This window comes from Protopterus annectens, chromosome 8.part0 (assembly GCF_019279795.1).
Source record: "Protopterus annectens isolate FY-2018-M chromosome 8.part0, PAN1.0, whole genome shotgun sequence".
Lineage (NCBI taxonomy): Eukaryota > Metazoa > Chordata > Ceratodontiformes > Protopteridae > Protopterus > Protopterus annectens.
The window spans coordinates 1,628,055,809-1,628,071,162 of NC_056741.1; the positions used below are offsets into that span (position 1 = coordinate 1,628,055,809).

Sequence of the window (15,354 nt, forward strand, 5' to 3'; positions counted from 1 at the left end):
AAAATCTTACCTCTCCATCGGGGCCCTCAGCACAAAGTCTGGCTGCAAAGGGGGGTCAGATCAATAGGACTGATCCGTGTCAACCCCAGTGAAGAAACCATTGGTGCTGAATGTCCTATTAGGGCACAGAGTAAGATCACATGTCAAAAGCAAAAATGATAGAATCCAGAAAAATCCAAATAAAACTACTCGGAAGAGTCGGAGAAAACAGGAATGCAGAACAACCGTTTCCTCAGAAGTATTGCATAATCATCCTGTTAACTGTACTAGTGACAATAATCTTTTTGTTGTGGCCATTCCTTTTCCCAGCCACACAAACTGAACTGAATAAGTGTGGAGAGTTGCACGTAGAGTGGCACCCAAATCTCAACACTTACCAGGCAATCAAATATGTGTATGCTGAGACCTTCAATGTTTCGAATTGCTGGATTTGCACAGCTTTGCTAACAGCATACGGGGGGTTATTGTTAACTTCAGTCCCCATAGGAGCCAACAAGACCTGGGAAAATTTAGTCTATGATACATCAGATGTTACATCACAAGATAAAGTAGCATTGCACTTGTCTGTTCGACAGAAGGGGACTGTGTGTTTTTACAAAAATGATACAGTTCAGGTGGGTTGGAGCAATTGCAATGTGACTGTTCCCTATAGATGCTACAATAAAACTGATAATACAGGTTCCTATTGCAATACAACCTATGATTCATTTTTTGAACTGATGCATAGGACAACTGATGAAGTAAGACATAATGCTAAGACATAATGCTGATCTCTGTAAACAACTGATTATAGATGACAAAAAAATGTTTCATCCAAAACCAGGACATAGTAAAGTTACTACCAAAGTAGAGGACTGTTATTTTGTATGTGGTAGGAAAGCATACAAGTGGTTACCTGAGAATTGGTCCGGCAATTGTTATTTGGGGTACCTGGTTACGGCCATACGACACACAGCAGTTTTGCCTCAGGGGAAAATTCGAAATGTTCGACGAGAACTCAAGAAGCCTGTCAATCCAGTGGGGCAGATCAATGCGGGCTGGAAAAACCATCACGCTGTGGGCATAGGGAAAAATGGACTTGGGTGATACCATCATCTTGTGGGCAGGTTACTGCCAGCATATGGAGCAACTAAATCAATCTGGGAACTGAAAAACTGTCTAAACTTCTCGAAATAATGAGCAATGCAACCTTTTCTTCTCTAAAACTGGTGACCGATGAACTGACTGCCATGAGAATTGTAGTGCTTCAAAACCGCATGGCTCGACTTCACCCTAGCGGCGAGAGGAGGTACTTGTGCTTTAATCCAGGAAGAGTGCTGTTCGTATATTCCTGACCACAAACACGAGATAGACAATCACCTTGAGGTAATTCAGCAACTGTTTGCTATGACAAAGCCAGCACCAAATCCATTGACGGACTTTTTCCAGAGATTGTTTGGGTGGGGCAGTATCCTGATGAACATCCTGATTGCCATCTGTGTAGGAATGATCCTACTGGTGGTATGTGTTTGCTGCTGCATTCCCTGCATGAAAAGACTGATTAAAGACTTTATAGACATGTCAGTTTCAGAAACCTTATACCAAGGTGCTGAACTTGAAGAATTGTTAAAAAATTGAAAATGCTTTCATAAGTTTAAACTGAATGACTCTCTTAACTGTAAAATCCTGAGTAGGAAGAGGTTAGGGGAAGAAAAACTGTTTATGCTTATTTTGAAAGTAGAATAAAAGTATTAAAAGGGGGGAAATGTTAGAAAAATATGTGTTAGTAATATGCATGCTTAGTGCATTCGAGGTTTAAAAAGGGGTTAACACATTTATTCTATTTCACACTGCATAAATCTGCACGAGCTGCTGAGACACTCCAATCCTGTTATGTCATAAACATATGTGCAGCTATGATCTGCTTATGCTTTGGAAATTAACAGGAAAGCATTTGATTTCTGCTAATGTCATGAAAATAATAATAGATGTTTCATTTCTACTAATGTCACGAGATTTAAACAAAAAGTTACTGATTTTCTGCTTATGCTAAGAGAAAAGTACATAACCACTGAAGCTATTGATAATGAAAACAAAGGCTGCTTGAAAATATAAACCGTAGTCAGCATTACTTGTACCTAAGCTAGAAATGTACCTTGAAATGTAACACATATATATTAGAACGGCACAATTGAAGAATAGAAAGTTTGTATGGGCTAAAAATAAAGCCCCAAGGCCAGGTTGTTTTTCTCAAATGTTTTTCATAAATCCAGTCATGTCAGCAGGAAATCCAAGTAACATTTTCTATGTAACACTAGTGAGTTTTAAATCTGGACATGTAAGCAGGAAATCTAAGTAACATTTTCTGTAGAATAATACAGAAAGCTGTCTAACTACGTCAACCATAGAAAAGTAACATTTCATAGAACTGTATAAAAGAAGCATACTGCCTCCTAGTGATTTAGACAAAATCCTGTATCTGCATGTTTTGTCTCCTTGCTGCAAGTAATAAAAGGTGCCATACCTGAACCTTACGTGAATTGGTCTTTAAAGTTTTTTTCCTTTGATAGGATGTTTTATTATTTCCTTACTGGTTAAGACTGTAGTTGTAGTGTTAGTTATAGGGTAGCTGGGGATATATTTAACTATGATAGGTTACTATTACAGACTATCCATTAGCTGATTGGAAGCTGGCATGTAATGTTTATTGATTTATCCTCCCATTTGAGTAGATACTGGTTGGTTGATTTTTAGCATGTTTGAAAACGGCTTAACATGTAATGTACCCATTATGCATTGTTTGAACATTGAATGCACACATTTCTTAGGACTGCATTGTGGTGTAGCAATTTAATAATAGGGAGATTGATCACTGAATTTTGTTTTTTAACAAAATGCATTCTACTAGTAAAGCTCTTCTTTGTTGTTTCCTTGAGATTCTATGCATATAGGAAAGAGTTTCCAATTCAGTAGGCAATGATCACTGAGCACTGTGACATAAGGAGTAACATGATAAATGATGTTAATATATCTTCGTTGATATGATCACTGGTACATTTCGGTTTGTAGTGCATTAAAATATATTTAGTAGACTGTTGAACTGCCTTTAGAACATTGTATGTAAAATGATCACTGCTATATATTAACCAATTGAAGAATAAAAAATATCCCTGTTGAGTTTTTACTGGAAGATGTTAGAATGTTATGATTTGCCAATTTACACTACTTGGTGGGTTATGAATGGATGATGAAATGTCCTTATTTTAATATATGTATGTGAGTGTTTAATATTGAAAGCGATATCCTATCTTTTAAATGGATATGAAGGGATAACTTGATAGATCACCAAGCAGCTGTTAGTGAAGTCTATTGGCTAATTATTTTTAAAGACGTTTATTCATTGGATAAGTAATATTGGTAAATGAATTTTACAGTTTGACTTCATGATTGGCTTTTTTATTGGGAATAGATTTTTGATTGGTTTGTCATGTATTATAAACTGATTTTAAAGTGTCTTTTTCTGATAATGGCCTGAGGACGCATAACTCTATTCAACTTTGAAATAAAACATTTACAAGTACTCTGTCACTGCGACCTTACTTTACATCTAAGGGCCATGTTTCAGTGGCCATCCTTTATTATATTTGTGGATTTATCATGGTGTGGTATTAGACATGGTTTATCCTGGGTAGACTTTTTTTATGGTTTGTTCCATATTATAAAAAAAAAAAAACTTTTTTAATCACTCCGCTGAGTTATTGTCTGTAACAGATGACACTGCTGGCACAGATCAACATATGTGGCTGTCACTACTCGTACACCCTTAAACTTAACTGTGTCTGAAGCTTTAAGCTCCTGTAACTGCTTTTGTCATTCTGCCTCTGAAGCTTCACATTCATGTAATTGTTTCGGTAATTACCCCATTTTTATTTGTAATTCGGCCTCTCCGGCTAACGCCTCCAGGACTTTCGGTTCTCCTTCGATTAATTCTTGTCTAAGTGTTTCTGCTTCATTTCCCCCACCCGACTGAGACTCGATGGTGGCATGTATTGCCGCTTCAGCCCTTTCCAAAATGGCAGTAACATCTTGTGCATGTTCCCTGACTTCTATGTCATGTTTTTGTTCAACATTTCCATTTGTTTTTCATGAATCTTTCTTAAATTGCCTTCCTGCTCTTTGTCTGAAAGTTCCTTATTGTTAGCAATGTCATCCTACTGCAGACAGCAATTCTTAAACATTTCTGCCGTCTCTCCAAATTCTAAACTTTTGTTTTTATGTAAAAATGACTGAAATTCCCTATAAAAAGAGGAGATCAGCATTACAAAATGATCTTTTGTTTCACATACCATATCTAACTAGTCCTGTGTAAATTTTGCTGTTATCTTTTGCAACATACCTGATATACAGACTCGAGGATATTTATCCCCACAGTTTATACATTCAACAAGTGTTCCATATTTTTGCAAATATTGATCATAACACTGTATCCATTTACAAAGGCATCACTTTTGCTAGTACCAAACAATGCTTTGTTACTTTTAGCGTTGCCGCTGGCTTCTTCATACCATTGGCGTAGTAATGTCCAAACTTTATCTGGTGTTTGATTTAAGTCTATTGCCACAGTATGTGGGCATTTTACACAAGTCCTTGATGGCATCCATGTTGTTTCCGAAAGAGGTTTACTGTATTTCAGAAATGGCTAACAGGTGATCAGGCTGTCGACCGAAACCGAAAGCTGGAAATTCTCTCTCTGTTGAAAATGATGGCGAAATATCAGAGTAGATCTGGAGACAAAATCTCAGCTTCACCAAAACTTGGAAGTAATAGATACTGCTGAGGTGGTCAGTATCAACTGTACTGATGTTGGTGCCAGTGGGATAATCAAAGTGTATGTCATAGTGGACTGGTACAAATACATTACAAAAGATTCAAATCTAGTCTGGCTTGGCACTGATAAAATAGCAAACAGACCAAGACACTGTATAACTGTATTTGTACTTAATATAATAATTAATAATATGGCCCACCAAACACTACTGTCGAGATATTAACATTTTCTTTATAACATGGACTACTGACAGATACACTGCACTTCCTCAAACAACTCTCAGTTCAAGATCAAATGTCCTCCCAACCAGTTGTTTTTAGTCATTTTTTATACAGTCCAAGTTTAAATCCTCTTGAAACATTCCTGGCATATCTGTGGCTTTACTGTGGACCACGACAGTTTTGGTCCCTTAAATCAATTTCTGAGAATATTGTGGACCTCACCAGTTTTCTGTTTCCTTATCAGTTTCTGAAAAGACCAGGGTGTACTCTGACAAGATAGCCATTTCTTCTTGCACTGTTAGCCATTTCCCTTTGTTAGATACATTCTGTCAATTGAGTCTTTGTATGTAGCTTATCATGCTGTTTCAGCAAGCCTCTGTTATTATAACCATCTGTTACTAATTTTTTAAGCTCACAGGATATCTTGTCCTCAAACACATTTTTTGCTAGGCTAATCACACTTGTCTGCTGCAAATTTCTTTCTGCATACTTTGCAGGCTTTGTCTTGCATACTGTTTCTAAAAATATCACACTGTTAGTATGCGGGAAGACAACTTTACTTTTATACAATATCTATCAAGAAGTATGCTGGGATCAAAGGAGGGAGGGACTAGTTCAGACTGAGCAGAGTTGTCTTATTTAGGTAGTCTTTCAGTAGTTGTTTGAAGATGGAGAGGTTAGAGGTCGATCAAATTTGCAGAGGGATAAAATCACTTCTTATCAAAAGAGTATGAGTAGAGACTTTGGTCAGAGGATATGTGGGGGTTTATATATGCTGAGAAGATGTTGTTCATTAGATCAAAGTAGTCTGTTAGGGTGACAGGAATGGACAATAGGAGTAAAAGCAAGGCAGCTGTCAGCTTTGTGAATAATGTTTTGTGGAGGTAAGCTGTATGTAATGTAAGTGGTGAGGCAGCTTGAGCCAATTTAATGCCTTAAGAACAATACAGTGGAGGATGTGATATTGTTTATTGGTGGCACATTTTGCCTCCATCTTATTTCCAACTGTAGCCTGAAAGTTGGTTAGGATGGACTTACCAGATAAAAGAGATGGGAGAAGTTAGGTAGTGGCAAGAGTTATTTGGTTAGTGTTCCTAAGGAAGTTTGCATGCCTGTAGAGATGTCCTAATTTGGGTGAGGCTTTAAGTTATTTTAAATATGCAGGTCAAATTTAAGTTTATTATCTATAATCACTCCCGACAAGTTTTGTATGTAACCACTTCAATTTCAGTTTTGTTTAGTGGAAAGATTGTTGAAATTCACTTTATTAGGTATGTGTGATTTCAGGGAAAATAGTAATATAGCAATAACTTCTAGTAGCTGGGCATTATTTTTAGGACTGAGCAATAGTAGGGTACTATGGAGCCATTTTTCAACTGGGGGAAAAGCTTCTTGTGTAAAATGGAGCAGCTGAGACAGGTCATTAGATGCACACAAGCAAGGAATCATCAGCATATTGTATGAAAGAGGCTGGTCCTATAGAAATATAGATGCCACTGATAAGAGGAGGGGACCACAAATAGTGCCTTGGGGTACACCAGTGGTAACTTACAAGTAGGGAGAGAGAGAGTATTCTGACATTTTAGAAACTGAGGCCTGTCAGTTAAGCCACAGTAACGAAGAAAGGAGATAGTCCAAGTTGAGATGGTTTGTACATGACTTTTGGGTGAGAAACTGTATCGAAGGCTTTAGGCAGGTCAAGGATAGGGAGGAAACAAATTTGTCTGAGTTCTTGCATTTGTTTATGGTTCAAAGGTAAGTACTAGGCTATCTGCCCGAGGATATCTGTAAGCCTAATCAGAATGTGTTGGCTTTTGCTGCCCCCTTAGATTAGTTCCCTGTGTCTCTGTCCAGCAGAGCCATTAGTTCCCTGTGCCTCTGTCCAGCAGAACAACTGCAGTGATCCCTGAGGTAAATTTTCTGTTTCCCATCCACTTGTCAAGGTTTCTCTTGAAGAGTGTTAGTGAGGGGGTCTGCCTAATGTAGATTGGAATCCTGTTCCAAAGCATGGGTAGTGTCTGGGACAGGAATCTATCCCTCCAGCACATTCTATTTATAGTTGTGGTGAGGTTTAGATCCCTAGAGCGTGTGGCTCTCGGGGATTTGTTTTTTTTTTTTAGGTGGAGCATGTCCATCAATTCTGGATTGGACATGGCCTTGTATGTCAGGCAGAGATTACCTCTGAATAGGCAGTATGCAACAGAGTACAGCTGGAGTTTCTTCAGTCGAGCTGCATAGGGCATCTGTTTGAGGCCAGTAATCCTCATGGTGAGGTACTTATGTGGTCTTTCCAGCTGTTGCAGGTGTCTTTAAAGGTACAACCTAAATGGGACGTTGTACTCTATGATGGGTCTGATGAGTGATGAGTAGAGGGGCACAATAACCTCTTTTGTTCTAGATGCAAACCCTTTTGTGATTAGGTGGGCCACATAGAAGGATTTTCTAACCACCTTGGCAATATGATTATCAAAGGAGAGATTACTATCTACTTGGGTCCCCAGATCCCTTATTACATTTTCTGTATTTAGGGGACTACCACGTATGTGGTAGTTCGTGGGTACTTTGTTTTTTCCAAAGGGGATGACTATGCACTTTTTGGCATTTAGCTTGAGGCCATGATTTTGACACCAGGTAGCAGTCTCAGTGAGATCCTTCTGGAGGATGTCTGTATCAGCCGGAGAGTTAATTATGGCCCCCAGTTTCTAGCCGTCTGCGAACTTTGTCAGCCATAGTCCTCCTGTGCTTGCCTGTACCTCTGAGAAGTATATACCAAACAGGAGGGGTCCCAGGACTGAGCCCTGGGGGATGCCACTTGTAACCAGTTTAGAGTCGGACCTAGAGCCTGCAACTCTCAGCGTGTGGGTTCTATCCATGAGCCAAGTGGCAACCCATCTCGTGATGTAGGGGTTTATGTTCAGGCTGGTGAGCTTGTCTATAATACCAGAATGGTGTTGAAAGCCTTTGCAAGGTCTAGGTAGGATGTGTGGTCCTCCTTTCCCTCGTCTAAAGCCTTGGTAACTGTCTCAAAGAAGTCCACCAGGTTTCGGAGGCATGATCTGCCCTTAAAGCCAAACTGGGTAGGGTCCAATGTTTGGCGGTTCCCAATGTCTCTGTTAATGAGTTCCATGATGATGCACTCCACAGCCTTGCAGACCAGGCTAGTCAAGCTTATAGGGTGATAGTTCCCAGGGTCCGTTGTGGCTTCCCTTTGTGGAGCGGGATAACTGTTGCTGTGCACCATTCTATGGGTATGTAGCCTGTACTGAGGTTGAGTTGTCTGTGAATGACAGGGTAGTAGCTGTACTGTGTGTTGGGCAGAAACCACATTGGGTGGATGTTGAGTTGCTCTTGTAGGTGACAGACTAGGAGTTGCTTATAAATACATTTAGCTATCATTTTTGAGAGGTGATAATATTGCAACAGGCCAGAATTCAGAGATGCCATATTTATGCAGGGGAACAATATAGGATTTTTTCTGATAGAGACTGGGTATGCTATGGCATCAGCGGCTATCTTTAGGTATTCAGGTAGTAGACTGTCAGCTGCAGTGAAGTAAGGTTTGAGTTTAAGGAGAATTTTTCTTTTATCATTGATGAAGAGACGGGTCTTATGAAGAAGTTGCTAGCAGTGGATATAAAGGGTGAATTAGGTTCACGTGTGGACAGTGGGGGATGGGTGGAATAAAGGAAGTAATAGTGTGTATAAAGAATATTGGTTTTGCTCTAACCTGTTGATTACAGAAATACTAGGATCGGATGTGACTGTCAGGGTGGTAGAAACACTGGATGGGGTGAAGAGCTGTTAGGACGGTGATGCTTTCTATTTAGTAGGTACTGAATATGGTAGGAATTTCTAATGGAGAGTTATTATGAGAGGGGGCTGGGTTCCTTATTTAAGCCCACATATAACAGGTTATAAACAGATGACCAGAATGTTTTAGGGTCATTTTTGTGCTGAAGTTGTGGATGTCTATAATATTTTTTTTTATCTTTGCCTTTTTTTTTTTTTAATCATTATATAATGTTACTGATTTTTACCCTTCATTTTTTATATAATAGAAGAAAGATTTATTATTTTCTTTGACAGTGGGGAAATGTTTCCAAAAGCAGCATACAGAGTTGAACTAAGCCATTGTTTACAAACAACAGAAGCCAATAAGTGCACATACACAATGACATACAGATGTATGTAGCAAATTCTGCATAACAGCGACAGAAAGAGCTGATAGTGAAGGATCAAAAAGTGATGTAATTACAAGCACATGGCTGCTACAAGTCAGTTAACCCTGTGGTAACTTTTCTGACTCTTCCTGCTCGAGACCCCAAAAAATTCCAAAATGATTGTGAGGCCTCACTTTTACAGTATGTATTCATAATCAAAATCATAATCAAGTGATTGTCTGTGTGTATGTACATAAATATAAAAACACATTTTATATAGGTTCATAGGTAGGTGCTAGGCTATCTGCCCGAAGGCATTTATAAGCCTAGCCAAAATGTGTTGGGTTTCGCCACCCTCTTAGATTAGTTCCCTGTGCCTCTGTCCAGCAGAGCCACTGAAGTGATCCCCGGGGTAAACTTTCTGTTTCCCATCCACTCGTCAAGGTTTCTCTTGAAGAGCGTTAGCGAGGAGCTCTGCCTAAGGTAGACTGAAATCTTGTTCCAAAGCATGGGAAGTCTCTGGGACAGGAATCTATCCTTCCAGCACGTCCTATTTATAGTTGTGGTGAGGTTTAGATCTCTAGAGCGTGTGGCTCAAGGGGATAAGGTTTTCTTTAGGTGTAGCATGTCCATCAATTCTGGGTTGGACATGGCCTTGTATGTCAGGCAGAGATTACCTTTGAGTAGCCGGTATGCAACAGAGTACAGCTGGAGTTTCTTCAGTCGAGCTGCATAGGGCATCTGTTTGTGGCCAGTGATCCTCCTGGTGAGGTACTTCTGTGGTCTTTCCAGCTGTTGCAGGTGTCTTGTAAGGTACAACCCAAATTGGGCGTTGTACTTTATTGTGGGTCTGATGAGTGATGAATAGAGGGGCACAATGACCTCTTTTGATCTGGATGTGAACCCTTTTGTGATTAGGTGGGCCACATAGAAGGATTTTCTAACCACTTTGGCAATGTGATTATCAAAGCAGAGATTACTATCTACTTGGGTCCTCAGATCCCTTATTACGTCTTCCGTATTACACATATTTTATATATAGATATATATATATATATATATATATATATATATATGAGTCTTGTAACAGCAAGACCACAAGATGACATCAACGATTTACAACAGCGAACTCTCAGAACGGTGAATTTCGCCTCCAGGAAACTAACCACTTGGCCAGCACTGACTAACTTTGACCTTTCCTCCAGTATAGTGCGATCTCAGACTTGGTATATTTAAGTAGAGGGAGCGAAGACCCCCTCTCCAGTGGGTTTTATTTATATATTATTTTATTTTTTCCACCATGGTGGGTTTAATTTGCAAATAACGTTATTTTCTTGGAAACTAACCACTTGGCCACCACTGAGGAAAATAACATAATTTGTAAATTAAACTCACCGTACTGAAAAAAATAAAATAATACACAAATAAAACCCACCAAAGTGGGGGGCTTTGCCCCCCACCCCCCTACTTAAATGTACCAACTCCAAGATCGCACTGCAGTAGAGGATAGGGCAACAGTCAGTGGTGTCCGAGTGGTCAGTTTCCCAGATGTGAAATTTGACGTTCTGGGAACTCACTATTGTAAATCATCGATGTTGTGGTCTCACCGTTACAAGAGTCGACCTTTTCAAGTGGAACCATATATATAGTTATATAAACATATACACACATGCATACATACATATATTATATATATATATATATATATATATATATATATATATATATATATATATATATATATATATATACACACACACACACACACACACACACATATATATATATATATATATATATATATATATATACATACATACACACACACATATATATATATATATATGCACAAATATATATATATATATACATAAATATATATATATATATATATATATATATATATATATATATATATATACACACACACACACACACACACACACACACACACACACACATCCATATGCACACACACCTATACATATATAACAGATATTTAATCTGTGTTGACATTATACATAATACTAATTTCCAAGAATAATTTGTATGCAAACAGTTTATGTGGAATATATGTGACAAACAGACAATAGATTTCACTCATAAGACATGGGTAAGTAGATACACAGTGCAGATGTTAGAAATAAATAAAACTGAGGTAAAGAGTAAGAAATGTTAGTCAGTAGATACGTGGTACATAAGTGCAGTTACATTTGTAGCACAGTTGAATCATCAAAATCAGGATTTCCAGACCCTCTGATATAATTCCCTTTCTGCTGATCACTGAATGAATATTTTATATGCATTTACATTTATAACCTTTAAACAGTGGGAGAAGATAATGTCTCTTTTTTCCTCACTACTCTGTGACCTTGAATTTGGCATACTTAATTTAGAGGAGAGGTGTGGGGAAAACAATACCAACATGGAAGGTGCAGGTGGGACTACCTCCAACAAAAACACTTGTTTGAGGTTTTGATCGTTTCTTATGAGGAGGACATTCAGTCTTTAAAGCCAATGAAAGATGGCTTGATGAACTGTTTTCTCAATTAAAGTTTTACACAAATGGGTGCCATGCAGTTTGTTAAATACACAGCAGGCTGACTTGCAGCACAGCTTGCATATTTAAGTGAATGCAGAGATTGTCGAGAATGTTACAAATGATCTTGGGTTTTGTCAACCATAGCAGCTCAGAGAAGTATTAGCTTTGGCCGCAGTTATGTGACTGTGGAGCTGGCGTTAAGTTAGAGGGTGTGGGAGGCAAAGCCCTCCACTGGGATGTGTGTGGGGGAGAGAAGCCAACCCCACATAAATACTGATTTTAGTTTAGTTTTGTTTTACAGGTGTATGTTTTGTTAGTATGAGGTGCTAAGAATATGATAACATGTTTTGGTGCACTTTGGAAGGTATAGGTTTACTAATTTAAACAAACTTAAATGAGTATTTGTAATGTATGATTGTGTATACTTATTTTGTGTGTTAGAGAGTTGCAGTTTTATGTGAGGATTGTTTGTAGAGTGTAGCATATGTCTGTGATGGTGTGTGTTTCCCTTGTTTGTGTGGTCATTTGGGAGTGTGCGTTTAATTTTTGTTTTCAACTGTATGAAGGTTGATGAGTGGTATGTGTAATGAATGATGATAAACTCATATATATGGCCACACACACACACTACAGTGAATTCTGCTTAAAACACATAATACTTAGTGAATTCTGCTTAACAATTTATAGGTTCATAGCTTAGTATTAGGCTAACTATATTACACCTAGCCAACTACCCCATGTGAGAATCAAACCTTGCACCTTGCATCTGTAAGGTGAACACCTTAAAAAGTATGCCAACCTCCCAACACTTGGAAGAGTTAACTTCAAAGGATCAAAAAGAAATGTCACTATGAATGCACGGCCACTGCAATTCAGTTATTCTTGTGGTGACTTTTCCGATACTTCCTTCTTAAAACAAAAAAAATCCAGAGGGATTGTGAAGCTCTGCTTTTCTAAGTCTGCTAGTTAGAATTCATACTGAAAAGGAAACTAAAATGATAAGTTATGTAGGTGTGCATGTGTTATGCATTTTATCTATCTATCTATATATATATATATATATATATATATATATATATATATATATCTATATATATATCTATATATATATATATATATATATATATATCAAACAGTATTGTTAAATTTGACAAAACTAGATGAGCACACGTACAATAAAAGTGCCAAATTTGGAGCCAGCCTTCCTAACCCAACCCATCACTGCTTAGCCCATCACAAACTACAATGGCTTTTATTCTCCTCTCACATAAAATGTTCCAACTACATCTAACCCACCTCATACTTAACAAACCCACTACCTGCCCCTCCCTCACAAACCTAGTCTCATACTATTCCCCCCCTGCATCCCCTCCGCAGCTCAGTGAAACTTCTCCTAGAAACATATACACCTAAAGTGAACATTGGCAATCTCTTATATTAATCATCTATTATAAAAATCTGGAATAACCTATCCTCTAAACTGCGAAACATCACTCAAGCAACAAGCTTCAAAAAAATATTTTTCCAAAATAATTGGATCTGCCCATGCCAGGATCCCACCTGACCACCCCCTTCTCCTATAACTTTTCTATCTTTGTCAAATTTACCTAACCTCTGAAATTCCTGACTGATAATTGCATAATCCTGCTTGCACTGTATGTATTACCAAATATTTCTCTACCAATTCTGTAAATGTAAATGCTATCAACTATAGTATGCATATATCTTTTGTACACTGTATGGTATGCTTTTTCTACTTATTCTTGTGTTAATATCTGCATAATTTATTGGAGCTTTTCTCCCCCAGATCTCCACAGAAAATGGGCAATTCTGCTCAGTTGGACTAACCTGGTCAACAAATAAAATAAATAAATAATGTGAAATAATAATAAATACTCCTACGTTTTGTGAGTATCAAAAAGCTGCTTCATATAGTCAGAAAATAATGTTTTGTTGTTGCTGTTTTTCTTTCGGCTTTTCCCGGTTAGGGGTCGACACAGCGGAACTCCGGTCCACTAATAATTGGCAGTCGATTTTTATGGTGCCGAGGTGCTAGCTCGACGCCCAACCTTCAATGAAGGCACGCCCATTCATGCATGTCTTTCGAATGCCACTCGAACGCGGGGGAGGACATGCAGACTCCACACAGAAGGTGCTCCAGCCGAGAATCGAATGGGAGAACCTCTTGCTGTGAGGCGACAATGCTACCGCTGCACCACAGTGGCTTAGATAATGGGATATAATAGGAACTACTCAGTAGGGTTAGGGGAGCAGGAACAGCTCCTCTGGTGGAGTTAGTTTTTCAACGTTCTACCTGCTGACTGATCCTAACAACTACAGTATATGGTTTTACTAGTGCTACAGCCAGAGAACTTCAAAGTTACTTAATACAAGGTATAGGTCTTATTGTTTCTATTTCCCAGTAATATTCAGTCAAACACACTCTGCGTCAGGAGAAGACAAGGCAAAACTTTTAAAAAAATCTAGAAAATAAACATCATTACTGGATTTTTGAGATGGGTGAAAACCACACACTACTGCCAATAATACTGAGGGAATTACTAAAGAATTCTAATTCATATGCACTTTTTATATCTCTACCAGCATGAAACCTTCCTCAGTATTACAAAGCTTATACTTCCATCAATTGGGACAATGGATTAATAAACACACTACGCATGTGCCTGTTTGTAGCTAATTGTCCAGGAGATTATAAGATTTGTTATGTACATAATTTTGTCTGTAAAACATCCGTATCATATATACATCTTCATTCTATGTAGTAGAGGGATGGCACTCATAGTCATCCCACTGAATTGCCTACTTCAGTGGGTAAGTGCATAGCAATAAAAAAAGCTAAAACACTCTTGATGGCTGCTTAAATGATGGCCTCTCCTGGCTGACTCTCACCCTGGTGATGTACAATGGGTCCACTGGTTGGAATGGGGATGATGATCAGAAGGGAATCAAGGAAGAAAATGAATGGAAAGTTGATGGATTGCTGTGTGTACTAAGTTCTGGAGGAGTTAATTAAAACAACTGTGAACATCATAAATACCACTACCAATTAAAACAAAATGACAAAAAAAAAAAAAAAAAAAAACAGAACTCATCTTACCAATATTCTAGTCTGAACACAGCTGTGGGCCTCAGGAGGTGCCATGTGCTCCATGCCTTCTTTAAGGTGCCGCTCTATAAATCTCTGATACCCCTCATGATTACTTTCAGCCAAGTCATCCAACATGGTCCATAACTGATTCACATGGGCCAGGAGGTCCTGCTGTGATAAGTTGCTTTCCATTACATTCACTATGTTTGTCTGAGAAGAAATGTGCGTTGCTCTGACAAAGATGTGCTGAAAATTTGATCACACACAATAATTATCAGTACATATAGATATAAAAATATGACAACAAGATCTTGAAGTACAGTTATACCTTTCAGGAAGAGAAAGATAGTTGGACAAGAACGTAGTCTACCTGAAAAAATATGCATACTCACTGTATCACTTGTTTTTGAGAGGGGTCTCTCCAGTTGGCAATAGTTAGGATCTCATTCCCTACGGCCTTCTTGTGAAAACTTTTCTTGGCTCTATATATATGTATAAAAACTAAAAAAGAGAAT

At 38.3% G+C, this 15,354-nt stretch overlaps 1 protein-coding gene across 1 annotated transcript in view; it reads right to left on the reverse strand.

Annotated features, from left to right (window-relative positions):
- Positions 1 to 15,354, reverse strand: part of PIH1D2 (PIH1 domain containing 2) — a 335,361-nt gene that overhangs the window by 264,479 nt on the left and 55,528 nt on the right. Inside the window, exon 2 of the mRNA XM_044079474.1 lies at positions 14,849 to 15,085. Coding sequence (XP_043935409.1) covers positions 14,849 to 15,031 — 183 coding nt within the window. The 5' untranslated portion in view covers positions 15,032 to 15,085. The remainder of the gene's footprint in view (positions 1 to 14,848; positions 15,086 to 15,354) is intronic.